The 16,211-nt window shown below is 42.3% G+C and overlaps 1 protein-coding gene across 9 annotated transcripts in view; it reads left to right on the plus strand.

The window, feature by feature from the left end:
* The window catches only part of LOC108899555 (DNA-binding protein SATB1), an 85,417-nt gene that overhangs the window by 27,234 nt on the left and 41,972 nt on the right, over positions 1 to 16,211 (plus strand). For 8 of the 9 annotated variants that reach the window (XM_018700053.2, XM_018700051.1, XM_018700057.1 and 5 more), the window contains exons 2-4: positions 11,588 to 11,826; positions 14,902 to 15,078; positions 16,079 to 16,205. In XM_018700053.2, coding sequence (XP_018555569.1) covers positions 11,613 to 11,826; positions 14,902 to 15,078; positions 16,079 to 16,205 — 518 coding nt within the window. In that variant the 5' untranslated portion in view covers positions 11,588 to 11,612. Of the gene's footprint in view, positions 1 to 8,681; positions 10,228 to 11,587; positions 11,827 to 14,901; positions 15,079 to 16,078; positions 16,206 to 16,211 lie in introns of those variants that run through there. The other variant, XM_018700052.2, reaches the window with a different exon arrangement.

Consider the following 16,211-nt stretch of genomic DNA (forward strand, 5'->3'; position numbering starts at 1 on the left):
GATAGTTTAGTGTTTTCATTACAACTAATCGAAACTAGTGCACGCTGCATTTACTGTACTGTAGTAGTGTAATAGCAGGAAATAAGCTTGTAATGTTCTCCACCAGTCAGGTATCTCTTGGTGTCTTTCCCTTTTAAATCCCAGTGACACTTTTGCATCACAGCTCTTTTAATTGTCACTCCAGGTTGCCGGTGATTACACTCCACGAAAAGTCTAGGACCGGAGGGACGACCAGTTCTTCTCCTCCAATGTAGACCAGATTAGTTAAGTACAAAGGAGCGACTGCACGTTGGCGTGCCGCGCTCTCGCTCATTGTCAGGTTAACAGACGCTGAAGAGCAGGTTGTCAGACAAGAGCGAAAGTAGACGGTGAAGTTTGCCCTGTGACCCTGAGAGACCAATTAGTCTGCACACAGGAGAGCACAGGTTGTGATTTTTTTTGTTGTTGTTTTTGCTGTCTTGTCTGTTCTGAAATGATATAAAGAATGCTTCAACACTTTGCTTTAAAACTGAATTATGCTCTGAATAATCAGCTTTATCGCTTTCAGGAAAATAAAAATGCCCAGAGAAAGTTGTTGTCCCCATACACACAATAACAAACCTCTGTATGCTTGCAGTAGTTCCACCGTCTTAGCTTTGTGTTGGGCTTGTGCTTTGAATTCCTGCAGCAAAAGATGCAGATTATTAAAACCCCTACTGTTGAGTATTTGCTGGGAGTTTAGAGCTGGGCTGTGCCTCACTTTGCTGAGACTGATATCTCGGCTAAAACCATTAATCGTCTTTCTTTACCACCTCGATAATTATCACTGTAGCAAAATAACAGCTCAGCAAACAGTGAAATTATACCTGTGGTAGGGAGCAGAGTAAATACCTGTTTAGCTGCCAGCAAATGTATTTATTAGACTGTCGCCAGTAAATAAGAGGCCTGTCTCGTTTTTTAATGTGTGGCTCTTTGGGGATTCCACCCCTCCATCCCTCCACCCCCCCCCATCCCTCGCCTGTATGAAATAGCTCTGTTATGATTGCTAATAGCGGAGAAAGATAACAATGATTCCCAGCGTTTTTTGATGACATGTTGCAACTAGTTTGGAAAAAGAAAAGGCTGGTGTGTTAATAAGGACTGCTGCATTCCAGGGCTCAAAAATGTAAGAAAGCCCCCCCCCCCTTGACAGTAACAGACATACCACCCTGGGTGCATGCTTAGTGTGTGATTCAGGAGTTACAGCTCATTTTGTCATTATCTGGAAAGTTCTTTATAAAAGCAGAAAAAGAGAGGGGAGAGTGGGGGGTTTATGTTGTCCCAGCATGTTGGACTGCATTTATTCTGGCATATGCTTTGCATACTGTTGATCCAGATTCCTTGGCTTAGTGATAAAAGCGTCACATTGTCTTTGGGTCTTCACAATCAGCCCCGTTCGTCGAATGGGTTGGCGTGTCCTCCCCGGGAGATAAAATACCCAAAGTCCGTCATGTTGGTTTTGTCACGCTTTTACAAAATGACATCCCTCCTATGGTAGAATTTTTGTGTTGCTGTTCTTGTTATTTAGTGTGCTTCATGCCACCGTAGCAAATATAATTGAAGAAAGCATACATATTTAAGTTTTCCTGATTCAAATTACACTATTACTAGTCTCAACGTATGTTTTTTTTAATGTCTTGAGAAGAAAGGAAAAAAAACACTCATTGTCTTTCATTCCGATGCTTGTCTTCATCCGATCTGTGTAGGTTTTTCTGAATCCTTTGTTCAGAGAAAGAAAAAGAGAGCGATTTAGAGGAAAGCGCATCCCGCTAAGATCAGGTTGTTAATACCCACCCACATACTCCAATGAAACAATTTCAACAGATACTGTATTCTCTCTGTGTGTCTCATACACATACACACGCATGCACACACACACAAACACACACACCCCTGCCTTATCAACTGTTTTGTTTGACTGGATGGATGATGCATCCTTTGACAAGGGATTAAATATGCAAAGAAAAATATGTAGATAAAGAGCCACATCCTTAAGTCTGCACCTCTTATAAAATACTTCTCCCTAAGCCTCGATATTAAGAGCCGTTTTCTCCCCACACGCTCATATTCCATCTCTCCCTTCATCTCAGTATATAGCATCACCTCTCGCACACTGAGGCGAGTCACACCATCCCATCACCTGCCTTCATTTCCTTAACACTCCCAAGAACTCCCCACAAGGCCGTGGTACTATGCCCTTCACTGCCTCCCCCCCTACTTCAGGAAAAACCCAGCAGGATGTGACAACCTTTCTCACCCCTTCAGTCTGTCCTCTATCTGTGCCACAAAGCCATCTTCAGTATCTCTTTCTCTCTCTTATACACACACACACACACACACACACACACAAACACCCCTGTCTTTCTAACTCTATTAATTGTTTATTTGTTGCGATCCACGAGGCAGAAATTAGAGTTTAATTATTCAGTCATGTGATGACCGGGGTCCAGCGAGCAGTGACAGAAAAGTCATTTCTTTAAGAACGGCCCTGTATCTGATGCTCTTTGATTGTTCTATGACTAATTGGTTTTATAATTCGATAAAGGCGAAGAGAACGAGAAAGGGAGGGGGGCGATAAACAAGGCGGTGAGGGGTCCTCTCTGCGAGGGTTTGAGTCATTAATACAGATTCCTGTGACACAAGACTGACCTGGCGTGGCTCGATCGCAATTACGGCTCATAGCGACCTGCTGACAACAGAAGCTGACCGTAGAGTCAGGGTTCAGGATGAGGCCCGAACCCATAGCGTAGAGGCTGCGTTTGACACAAGCGAAGCGTGCTCACCGCAGCTGAGCGGATGCACATGTGTCTGCGTGTGCGGCATGCATCTGCGTGGGAGTTGCATTGTGTACAGTGCACACCGCACACCGTGACGGTGGGTGTCAAGAGCGGAGACTTATGAGGTGAGAGCGAGGGGTGTGAGTGGAGCCACACTGAAGAGGGAAAAAAACAAAAACGTCCTAATGCTCTTCCTCCAAGGCAACGCAGAGACCCGTCGAGGCCAACTGGCGTTAGGCCTTCCTGTTAGCAGACCTGAGGTGGAGACCACTCGCTCTGCTTCTATTTCTGTCGACTTCATGTGATTATAAAACAATTAAGCACTTAGGAGCCGACTCTCAGTTCATTACTCCCCCCTTGTTCTTTCTTTCTCTCTTTTCTACCTCCTCCCACACCGAAGCGGCGGACATATGAGAAATGTAGAAATCGCCTTATTTCACCAGTAATTGAAAGCCACACTCGCTGTATGAGAGGCTAATGGAAAACATGAAACTAATTTGATTTGGCGGATATGTCGATTATGGAATATTTAGTCTATCTGTGCTTACCTCGTAACAACTGATTAAGCAATTTTTCATGGTCCCCAGATGTCTTCGTAGGGAACATTAATAACCTACATTGACCCTGAACTCTGTATAGAAGTGAAGGTTGTATATTTGTGCAACAGTTGTGCAGGGATAAAAAAAAAAAAGGTGTCACTAACAAACAAACATATATATTTCACAGAAGAAGTGAAACCAAAATGATGACACATTGTGCTTGTTGTGACAATTTCTGATGTCTAGACTTTCCATATTGTTTCTTTTTTTAAACATAATATTTTCTTTTACTAGCACGTGTTGGCGTAGTCTATATATCTATAGTCTGTGATGTATTTTGGAACCCACAAAACGACCTACAAATGCAAATGGAACAGAAAACTATTTCTTTGTTCCTGAAGTCAAAAGCCTCCCCTGGCCTCTATTCATTCAAAATATAAAATTAAAGCAGCAATAATTGATACATTAAAAACTATTTGCTTCTTTGTGAATTCTTTGTTTTGTTTAGACATGAGATTGATTTCATTTTTTGTCACTGTTACTACTCATTTAACAGCTTGTTGGTTTTGCACGGCATCTAATGTACACCACCCTCATTTTCCTTTTTTTACATGACATCTTCTGTCTCGCTGAGGTTCATCTGTGCACCCACACTGATGCAGGCGTGTTTTGACACGTTCCCCGACAGATTATTTAATCCTTTGCAGCCTCTAATAATACTATTATGTTTGTGTGTGTGTGTCTGTGTGTTTTTTTTTTATTGTGGGAGACACTTGCAGAAAGAGCTCAAAGTTGAACCAGTGACAGCGCTTCTTACCCCCATGCTGTTTGTGTTGTGTGCTCAGACTGGATGTGCAGACTAATTTGTATTAGTAATCCAAATAATCGTATTAATGCCCATTAGACGCATCACAAGTGGCGAGCATGAAGACATCACAACACCTACGTACAGTAAGTGAAGGCGCTGGCTTCGCCTGACACAGCGCTTCTCATTGATACATTTTCTTATTCATTCTCAGTCTTTTCCCCGGATGCGTGCTGATTATTAGTGTCTTTTTTAAAAGAAAGACATTGTATTTCATTCCTCCTGAGACTTAAACATGTGGTTTAAAAAGCAGCAGGCCAGATGTGATAGCTTTGATAAGTATGGTATGATGAGAACATACAGTATCTGTGGTAATACACACAGAGAAGGTGAAATGTATCGGCGGTGTAATGCTATGACTCCTGACATTTAAATATGAGTGTCTTTTGTTGTAATTTAGCATTCAGTCTGTCATGTTACTCATGTCATTTTTCATGTTTTCTTTAGAAATGTAGCCAACAGGCACAAAATACTGCCTCAACAATTACACTTGTGCACATGCCTAACACACCACATACTGTATCTCCCCAACACAAAGCCACACAGGCTTGTAAAAACCCACCTTGAACAGGGCTAAATCTGCATTCAGCACATGATTATAACAGCACACAGCTAGTATTTTTAAACAGGCTTTCTGTGTTTCAAAACCCATTTTTTCCCTCTTTTCTTTGTGATACAAAACGGTATATGTTAATTGATAATCAGCAGTGTTGATTCAGTGGTGCATTCAGTGCAAATCTGTGCCCTTCTGGATGTCAGAGGGTTTTCACAGCCACGTTGGTGCCAACCTAGCTGGCAGTGCCGGCACCTGTTGGCGGTGCCAAGGCCTGGCAGGGGTTATCGATGCTCTCTGATGGTGCCCGACAATCACAGTGGAAATGACTGCGGCTGCTTGCGTCATGCCAGATAGAAAAGAGCATTTGCCGACAATGGCTCGCTTTCACCGTCGCTCCTGTTTTCCGAACGCTGCTAACCACGGCCAAGGAAAGAAAAAAAAAACAACAACAACAAAAAAAACAAAAACAAAGAGAGAGACGGGAGCTACAGTGAACATCATGTAAAACACGTCAACGTGGAAAAACATGTCAACATTCAGAATGTTGTGCAGTGATGCCGTGCAGGTCTAGGTGATGCAAAATGATCTGCTGAGGAAAAGGTTGTGGTGTGGAGGGGGGGGCGCTGCAGCTTGTCTGTGCGATTCATGTTACTACATATCACACTGACACCAACGAACCTGAACAGGAGGCACATTCTGGAAAAATTAAATGTTTTCAAAAATGCTTCGCATCCATTTCAGAGACAAAATATTACCTGCTTTTCTTTATTTTTTTAAATGACAAAAAACATTGTTACCGGACAATTTCATCCTCTTTAATGTGCCTATAATACAGCAAAGAGCTCAAGATAGAAAGTAACTTCAACGTGATTCATTTTGCAAATTTTACTTTGATGTCTTCAGTGACGTGAATTTCAGAGATTTCAATGAATGAATCTGTGAAAATATAGTAATTACTCCACAGTTCGGGTCCTTTATTCAGACACACAGCAGAATCATTTAACCACACTGCACACCGCAGCTGTGTTTGGTACACAGTGTTGGCAGTGAAACCTAGAGAATGGTTAAGATAAGAATTGATCACTGAATCTGTGCAGCAGCCTCTGCTTGTGAACTCAAACATGTAGGGGTCTTTTACATGCAGTTTCAACAACTCTTCCATTTCCTGTTGAAAAAACCACAGACACGGGACCCTTTTAAAAAGCTGCCGCCTCCTCAATACTCACACTGCTCATGCTAACTAGGTGTCAATATTGCAAGGCATTGTTCCATCTCAGGTCTGCAAGGTGAGTTTCACATTGTATTTTTCCACTAAAAGCTTCTTTACTGGCCTTCTGTTGTGAATTCCTAATGCACACACAAATGTATTTTGAAATGAGCAAACTTTTGACCTCACATGGGGTAGGTGGAACAATGATTTGGTTTCACAACTAGGGGTTGAATGAGAGGTGCAACTGTACTGTTTCTACTGCGTGGTGATACAATGCACCATCACTTCTTCCGTGATTGGTTGTTTGAGTTGTTCCAGTTTCAGACTTCTTTTTAAGGGCTCCGTTGTCTTTTCCCCTAAAAGTGATCAGTAAACACCTTCCGTGAATCTGAGTATTTTCGTTCGTGGTTGTTCCGTAGAGTTTCTTCGACTACTGTCGTCACCTGACAGTGGTTACTGTCAAGCTAAGCCGGGGAGCTCATGTCTGTGGTGTTGCATTGTTTATGAAACAGCTTTGTGTGAGACAATGTACTATTACTGTATTTATGGTCTCACACAGAGGGAATTTATGAGCCCTGCAAAGATTTACTAGTAAGCACGTAGCGGTATGTAGCATTTCACATGCGCCTGACCTCCACAGCAGGCTCATAACCTCTTGGCTTTGACATCGCGATAGGTGTACACACTTCCTGTTTTCTGATGGTTTCCTGTTTTTGTTCTTACACAACCTGGACAGACATACTGGTTCATTTTTGTCTGATGTAGATATTGGTCTGATAAGTTGGCTCATGGTGCCCCAACATAAAAATCTTTATGTTAAATCTATGGCACAATAGTGATAGAATACTTATTGCTTTTCAGTGCTTTTACTACAAACTTACTTTTTATATTACTTCAGCCTGTTTCATGTGTGTGTGTGTAAAAAGAAAAGAAACATTTTCTCTGTGGTCTTGACATTGACCTTTGCCTTACACACTCCTCCCACCCCTTCTTGCTTTTCTTAGGTGGACAGCCAAATACATCTTCACCTCAAACTAGCAGACAGCATCAGTGTGTTTATTGTCATCTCTGTGTGTGTCTTCACTAGATATTAGTCTGGCCCTTGCTGACAAGTCAGACTGAAACCGTTATTATTAGGCCACCTTAAGGTTAGGTACAAACACGATATCAGGCCTTTATTGACAATATCAACAGAGATTACCTTGTCTGATATTTCTGCAGTTTGCTTTAGAGCAGCAAAGCTTGCCAGCAGGGAAAGGTTCATGAAATAATTACAAAATAATAACAATAGCTCACACATCAACTTGAGAAAACCTTCTAGCACGCTATTGTTTGCAGAGATTGTGTCGCTCTCCAGCCTCTAAACATCCTTTCATTTCTCCTTCCACTTTGACAGTTCAGGGTTTTGTTGACAGTATCAACAGAGATTAGCTTGTCTAATATTTTTGTATAATCCAGTTTGACATAATACAGTGTGACCTGCTACGGAGGTAAAGTTTGTGAAAGAATAGAAGAATGAGAACAGTGCAGTAGCAGTCAGGACATCCCATCAAAATAAACTTTTTATTTGTAGCATAAAGAGGTTAAACTACTTTTTTTATTGACCATTTTGATGTGTTTTAACAGCAGACATCATCAAGTGTAATCAAATTGCCATAAATTATGACAACAAAAAGGAAAAAACATTGATCAACACCTTTTTGAAAATCTAATTCATTTTTTGTTTGTTTAGTGATTGTATTATTCCATAATTTCTGCAAATTTACAATGCATGAGCTAAATATTAGACTAAGAAATCCCTCCGGTTTGATACCAACACACCACCAACTTACTGCAGTATAACTAATTTCATCACCTTTAGTGCTCAGAATAGTCAAAGTCAAGTCAAGTCAAATTTTATTTATATAGCGCAATTCACAACAGAAGTTATCTGTTAGAATAGAGACTTCCCACTTTTTAAAGCCTATCATATATTTATTATTGTAAAGTCAGAGAGTATTACCACCATAATGTGGTCTTTTAAGAGTGCAAGATGTTACTGAATACCTACTTAAACATACCAAAATTTAGTTTCGTGTTATAGTTCTTGTCTAAGAATTAACATTAACTTGGTGTTTTTTTAATATTAGAGTAAAGCTATTACCCACTTTTTAGGTGTCATTATTAGTGATTTGTGATATCAATATCAATTCATGGTAGATATAATGGGAAGTAACTGTTATTTACTTGTGTTTGTATAAAGAAGGAAGAGACTTGACATTTTCTATATTCTGATTGTAAAACTTACTAATTGTTAAACAAATAGATGTCAGTGATGAGGTTTTGGTGTTAGCGGATACATACAAGCATGTCTGTACATGTAACATGTATTTTTGGGTTCTCTTTATTCTATTGTAATGTTTATTTATCTCAGAATGACTGGGGGTCAAGTAGTTCATCTTACCTTTTGCTATTTTCATCAAAATCACTGCCTGTAGAATATCTTATAAAATAAAAACTGTCCTGTAAATTGGGCCAAAGTTTAAAAAAAACACACGCACATCATAAATTAAGGTATCTTGTGTGTGTGTGTGTGTGTGTGTGTGAGCATCTGTGTGCTACCCTGTAATAAATGCAGGACCGCCTCACTCTAATCAAGCTGATTAAAAATTCCTGCGCGCACAGCCGGAAATCGCACCACCGTTCCTCTCAGTTGTGTGTGTATTCGCCTGTGTGTGTGTGTGTGTGTGCGTGTGTGCGTGCTTGCATGTGTGTCTATGTAAGTGTATGCACGGGGGTGTGTGTGGTTTCTCTCCCTGTCCACTTTCTCCACTTTATTTGTCTCCGCCAGGAGTTTTCGGCCTGAGATGCGGAGGAATCATCTTTTTTTTCTAAATAAAGAGGGGGATTATTTCTCTCTTTCTTTCTCACCCACTCTCCACCCCACACACATACACCCCCTCTCCCTTTCTTCTCTTTTATTATTTTTTTTTTTTAATTTTTTTTCCTCCCCACTAAATTTTTTTTCTTACCCCTTCTAACCACGCCATTTGAAATGAGGAGGAGAAAGGGAAAGCACAGGCAGCGGCAGCAGCACCAGCAGCGAGGAGAGGAGAGGGGGGAGTGATGAGTCAATACAACTAATAATTTAATGGGGACAGAGAGGGAGAGACGGAGTGAGAGGGGGAGAGACAGAGAGGGAGATAGAAAGAAAGAGGAGCTCCGTCCGGACGCCAATCCCCAACCAACAGGACACCTCCTACTATTACTATCGCAGGCAGCTCTCTTATGCATCCACAGCAAGCCTTATTTATGCTCGACATCGGGAAAGTAAACCGCACTTTTTTGACCCCCCTCTCCTTGTTTTATTTTGCGAACCTGTTTCGACTGTCCGCATATCGTCTCCACATCGCCTCCAAACGCGATTGCAAGATCACACAGTCGGTTATTATTATTTTTTTCCCTCCTCCTCTCTCTCTCTCTCTCTCTCTCTCAGTCAGTCTCTACCGGTGTAGTCAAATCGAGCTAAGCCGACGTTGAGCTATTTCTATGTACGTTTTAGTCCCTTCGTGAACATACAACAGCGAGGGTTTATTAGGTCTCGGCGGCGGTTGTTATTATTACAAGTGTGTCCGAGGTGCTTTTGGTGTAATACTGGCGGCTGCTGACTGTACTGTACGGCTGCCTGCCTGCCTGCCTGCCGATGTAGCGATTTGGATGTTGTGGTGCGAAACTAAAGCAGAAGTCGTCTTCACTTGTAACCGATGGACGCGGCTAACCGCTCACTTTGTGCTAAATGTCGCTGGCTCTAACGGTTACGGTTGCCGTTTTTTTCCTCCAGTTGGACGGAATTAGCTAACGTTAGGGCTACCACACACACACACACACACACACACACACACACATAAATAACCGCTTACCAATGTTCGCCTATCACGGTCCATCTCGACCTCGTCGTCTCTTCCACAGACCCGCCGCCGGGTTGTTGTTTTTTCGCACCGCCTGTCAGTCCTCTGAGAAGACGAGCAGGAGAAAGCGTCTTTTTAAACACTGATTTTTTCCCCCTCTCACTCTGTCTTTTTTTTTTTTTTTTGTAAATAACTCTTCGCTGTCATGCACACCTAAAGACAGAGAGATAACAAGAGAGGAACCGGAAAGCAGGAGTTGTTTTTGTTTTGTTTTGTTTTGTTTTTTCTTTTCTTTTCTACCCTGTCCAAACTTGAAGAAGACGCGTTTTCCAGGCGGTGTTATATGCTCTCCAGTGCTGAAGTGCTGCGTTTCAGGTTGGTTTGGAAGATTTTTTTTTTTTTTTAAACTCAACTTGTCCTCCTTTAACTCCCTCCTTCAGGGGCTAATGTGTCCATTTGAACTATTGCTTCTGTTTTTGTGGTTTAAGGTAATTTAAAAATCCTGACCTGGATCCAGACTGTATCCGGGTCTGGATTCCGTTGGCCCCCCTGTTTGTGGGGAATTAGTTGCCTCATTGCATGTTATGAATGGGGGAGTTCATGATCTTTTGCGTGGGGGTGGATGATTTTGCCCTTTTCACTCTTTGATAACAGCATTCCAGTTCATGTTCATCAGCACCGTGCACTAACCTGCATGCAATTACTTGTCTATTGCAGTGTTGCGAATTAACACATCTTATATTAGTCAAATATTCAGTAAATCAGGTGTCTAACCATAAAAGTTTACCCTTGGAGCTCAAATACTGTATTAATTGTCAGCTTCAGCCTCAGTCAGTGGCTTTCTATCTGTGCACTAAAGCACCTGTGGGTGAAGCAGCCGTAGAGACTCCATCTTTCCTTCCTTTCTATTTCCTCTCTTGTCTTCTCTTCTCTTTCCCCACTTTAACTTTTGATGACTAACCTCATGAGTCAGCAACTGTCTGTTTTGAAGTTTCTCAGAAGCTTCTTTTTCACCGCCCACCCCCCCACCCCACACCCCAATCCCAAAGTTGTAAACTTATTGCATGCCATGAATATCTCTCTGCACATGCAAAATCTAAAAATAAAGTTCACACCTGTAAAGTCGTGTAACTGACTTTGTGTGAGCGTGTGTGTATGCGTCTGTCAGTCACAGTGAAAATGACGTTGCGGCCTTTCCTTCCGAGCTGCGCCATGAATGTGAAGCCACACGAAGTGACTCAGAAGCTGAATTAACGTTAGTTTCCCCCCACTCTGCGTGCGCCACAGCACAACCTTGTTCCTTGAACTGCACCGTATTCATTCAAGTGGAATCTCCGAGCAAATTAATGTGTTTGCACTAAAACCGGGGCTTGTTTGCACCCTCTCGCATGGGAATCTCTAGCGGGACACCCATACATAATACATGTGTTGAAAAATGGGAACATTACAGTGGCACGAAAACGTCACCATGGCCCGAGTTGTCATTGCTGAAGCGAATTGACAGTTACTGCCGTAATGGGTCTGTTCTCAGAGGTCTCAATTACTTAAAGCACATTTTTTTTTGCTCTATAAAAATGTCCCTTCACGTCTTCACATGTTAGTGATATCAACACAAAATATTTTGTATTCATTGCTCTCCCTTCGTATCACATTTCAGCTGTTCATTCTTGTGCTTCTTTTATGCCGCACACATATCTCTGCTGACAGCTGAATCATTTTGTTTCTGTCTCCCCAGGTGATAGTGAGCAGAGGTGCTGAGAATGATGGAACATCTCAGCGAGGCGTGTTTGGGCAAGGAGAACTCTGAGCTGGTCAACAGCATGGCAGAGGCCAAGGCCCCGCCGGCCAAGCTTCCCCGGCTGGAGCAGAACGGCAGTCCCCTGGGCCGGGCTAGGCTGGGCAGCACCGGGGCCAAACTCGCTGGGGTCCCGTACAAACCCACTGGCCACCTGCTGAAGACCTGCCACAAGAGAGGTAAGAGGGAGAGAGTGTGTCTGCGGATCTGGACTAACACTGGAATGATTAGTTGATTTAGTCATTTGCTCAATTGAAAGAAAGTTAATCAACAGCAGTTTTGTTTGATTTAAGGTTTGTCTGTCATTTTCTGCCTCCAGCATCTTAAGTGTGACAATATTATTGATTTCTCCAGTTTGACATGATTGTAAATTTTTGGGTTTCACACTGTTTACTGGACAAAACAATCAATTTGAAGACTTCACATTGAGGTTGGGGAAATTGTAAGGAGCACTTGTCACTTTTCCTGATTGGGCTGAAACAGTTGGTTGATTAATTGATGAACTGATTTACAGTAAATTAATCACCAGTCAACAAGTCAATTTCCACACAGAAATACCAAACATTTAGGAGGATTTGCTGCTTTTTTCTGTTGTAACAGGCGGCTGAATAAGGTTTGACCTGTTAGTGGGACAAAACTATTTGACTATGTTGCCTTCAGCTTTGGGAAATTGTCATGAGAATTTTTCACAAATGTTTCTTACATTTTATGGACGAAACAATAAATTCAAGAAAATAATCTGCAGATTAACTGATGATGAAATTTCTGATGAATGTCTCAAATTTCATAGACTGAAAGATTAATTAATTAATTGAATATTTGGCAAATAATCAATAAAATAATTAATTGTTAGTTTCAAACACAGTCTGTACAAACAGATTATGAAACAAATACACTTGAACTAAGTTTTGTGTGCATTTGTGCATGAGTAAGAGAGGAACAAACCATGTAAAGAGCCCCCTTCCCACACACCCATACACACCATCTTCCACCCACCACAACCCCCTGCAAAACTCTTAAACCTTTTTTACAATGCTTCTGTAGTTATCTCAGCACACACTCACACACTCACTCACACACACACAGCACACACTCCCACTTATTTGCCCAGACAATAGCTAATAGAAGAACACTGTGAGAATTATTCCTGTGTCGTGCTGCATAACGCTGTGTCACTGCTCCTCTCTCCAACCGCAGCCCTCCTGTGCCGGCATTTGTTTATTAAGGGAAAGTTTCAGTCCTTTAAGAGCCATTGCTGTTTAAAGGGAGCCTTTACTTTGAGATTATGACATAGCTTTTTAATATAACTGGTGTCGTCTCGTGAAAAACACGGCGGGCAGAGCTATCTAAAATATGAACCTTTTTTATGATTGTGTTTTTTTCTTGTTTGTTTGTTTTTAGTGGGTTGGAAATGAGTTTGAAAACCTGCAGGTTTGGAGTTGTAATAGCACTTGGCTGCTAAAGCTCGTCTGTTTGTTTTTTTGGCTGGTTTGGTTTTCTTTGGGCAAGAGGGACTCAGGAACTCTTGGAATGTGGCTGTGTGAGTGTCCTCAGATGGGCCGTTTCTCTTATTTGCTCCTTTAATCTACGTGTCGCACTCCAGCTGAGAGAGCCTAATTTTTCACCTTCATCATCTCTGCTTCTCTTGGCCTCCTACAACGTTTGTTCCTCCAAGCCTCCTCATTGCTCTCCCCTCCCCTCCTCCTTTCCTCTTGTCAGTTTTTTCCTGGGTAAAGGGTGAAGCAGCCGATGGAGGCGGGCGGTCCGCCACGGAGGCTTCGCAGAGGGCCCACAGTGGGCATTGTGTCCGAGCCCGAAACAATATTTACTGCAGCCCTCTCTGGGCTCCCTGGAAACAAAGCCAGTATTGATCCCCCAAATGAACCTACACAGCAGTCTTTATTGTTAGATCTTTATCTATTAAAATCAGGGGAGGAGAAAAGCAGCTCTTTCAGCACATTCCCTGGCATCTGTCGGCTTATTGATTGTTTTGCCAGAGCTCTGTGCATCTTCTGGAATGCCTGGGATTGGAAAATATTAGAATGTGAATCATTTTCATCAGCAAGGACAATGAATGTACAGAAGTTAGTCCAGGTGACAGTGGAGTGGAGACATACTTGGAAAGTAGGGCAACAGCTCATAAACGTTACATGATTTACTAAGTACAGTAAGCTATAGATACTGTCCTCACCAACACTTTGACAAAATTTCGATTTTCTGCTGCTGTTTTCATTCAGACTAAGACTTCAAAAGGCCAAGCTCCCCCTACGCCAGTAAACTTTCTTAAATTTCAGGGATGTTATTTTAGCGAAAATGGCATATTGGCTGATATTTGCACAGTGGGTCCCTTGAACATTCAGTAGTCTTTGGACAAGGATTGCTCATTCCACCTAACAGCAGAGCCACTGTTGACACAGAGTAGTAAACCTCGGGGTGCAGAGGTGGCTTGGGATTTGAAGCGCTGCATCATGGGAAGATGATTTTGGGTTGGCAGGCAGAAGGAAAGGCTAATGTGATCCCAGCACCTTGACAGTGAATAAACACTTTATTGTGCCAAAAGGAGACACATGAGTTGAAGGATTTTTGTGGCTGCTTCATGTTTGTTCACACTCAACTAAAGGTGAAAATTGCACCCATAATATGTAGATATTCTTCATATTCTTAAACAAACAACGTGTACAAGTCATTGCAGGCCACAGTGCAACATCTCTTAAATATTGTGTCTTAAAGCCTGGGAAAAAAAACATTAGACAGTAAGAAAGAATCCTCTAACAGTTAATAAAGAGCTTCTTAAAATTGGATTACAGGTGCAAAATCATACAAAACTCAGGAGTAAGGTTGTGGAAATAACAAGACAAAAGAGAGCATTTCTAAATAAAAAAGAAGCAAAACAAATCCAGTCCCTGAAATTGTGCAAGTTACTATGCACCTGAGGAGCATTTGATTCCTCACCTTGATGTGAGAGTTTGGCACTGAGACTAAGAGGGGAGAGTTTTAGATAGAAATGGCCCCATAAAAGATGAAAAATGCCTTTGTGGTCCAAACTCTGTCCAGAACTTCCACTGAGCATTAATCTAGTCACTCACTCATAATCCCCTGACACTCAATGTAACTCAGTGTAACTCAATCATCAGCACTAAATATTAATCTCGCCCCTCCGCAGACACGCAGAACACTGAAGGTCAAAGTTTGCATGTGAAGAAATGTGAACTCTCTCAGTTCTCACTCGCGTGTCTGTGTCTCGATGTCCTCAGGCAACATGCTGCCTGTGTTCTGTGTAGTTGAGCACTACGAGAATCCCATGGATTTCGACAGCAAGGAGGAGCACGCCGAGTTCGTCCTGGTGCGCAAGGACATGCTCTTCAACCAGCTCATTGAGATGGCCCTGCTGTCGCTGGGCTACTCCCACAGCTCAGCGGCCCAGGCCAAAGGTAACCACTGATGTCACTCATTGACTCTCATCATCATCTCTCCATTTTCTACCCTGGTCTGACACTTTTCTCCCTTTCCCCCCCTCTTCCTTTATCTCTCTAATGCTCATTAACGTCCTCTCTACAGCGTTTTCTGACATGCTGTTACTTGCGCGCACATTCAAACACACACTCTTTATGCCTCACTCACACAATCTGTGACCATAATAGCCGACCGCCAGCAGATCTGAAGCCACAGTAACACATCCTGACACTGATCCCAGACAGGAGATGCTCAAGTCTCTAAAGGGTCACACACACATTCCCACACAGTCTAAACGGACAGGGCTTGCCTACTAAAATGTTTACTTGCACATTCACATTCTGTGCATATAGGCAAGTAAAACACACAAACACACACTCACACTGTATATATTTATATACGTGTACACTCAGTGACTCAGTAGGTGGGAGGGGCAGGTGGAGGAAAGGGTCCGCTAATTGCACTTGAGCACACACAGGCCGAGGGTGGCTGTTTCAAGGTGCCTCTTAGCGTGCTCTTTTATTATAGCCTGTCCATCACACTTCAACACACACACACACACTCATCCTAGCTCACCTCTCCCATGAGCAGTCTCCCTTTTCACTTCCTGCTGTGTGGGCTGCTGTTTTTTTTTGTAGGTCTGTCTCAGGAGAAATTCCTACATGGTTGTTGTGATTTCAGTAACAAATACAGTTTATATAGAGTGTTTAGGTCACCAAAATGCTTACCAGGAGACGACCTATGGCTTCATTCATTAATGTTTTAAGATAAAACAAAATCTAAAATGCTAAAATGAACTTTGCACTGATGTATCCTCGTTCTTTATGTTTGTCCACCTGTTCATTTGGATGCTTTTGTGTGTCCACATCTGTCATTATTCCCATGTGTGTCCATGTTTACCCATGTTTGTGTGTGTGTGTGTGTGTGTGTGTGTGTGTGTGTGTGTGTGTGTGTATATGTGCACATTGCAACATTCAGGCATGATTCAGGTGGGGAAGTGGAACCCTGTCCCCCTGTCATATGTGACAGACGCTCCGGATGCCACAGTGGCCGACATGCTGCAGGACGTCTACCACGTGGTCACGCTTAAGATCCAGCTGCACAGGTAAGA

This window comes from Lates calcarifer, linkage group LG15 (assembly GCF_001640805.2).
Source record: "Lates calcarifer isolate ASB-BC8 linkage group LG15, TLL_Latcal_v3, whole genome shotgun sequence".
Taxonomy (NCBI): domain Eukaryota; kingdom Metazoa; phylum Chordata; class Actinopteri; family Centropomidae; genus Lates; species Lates calcarifer.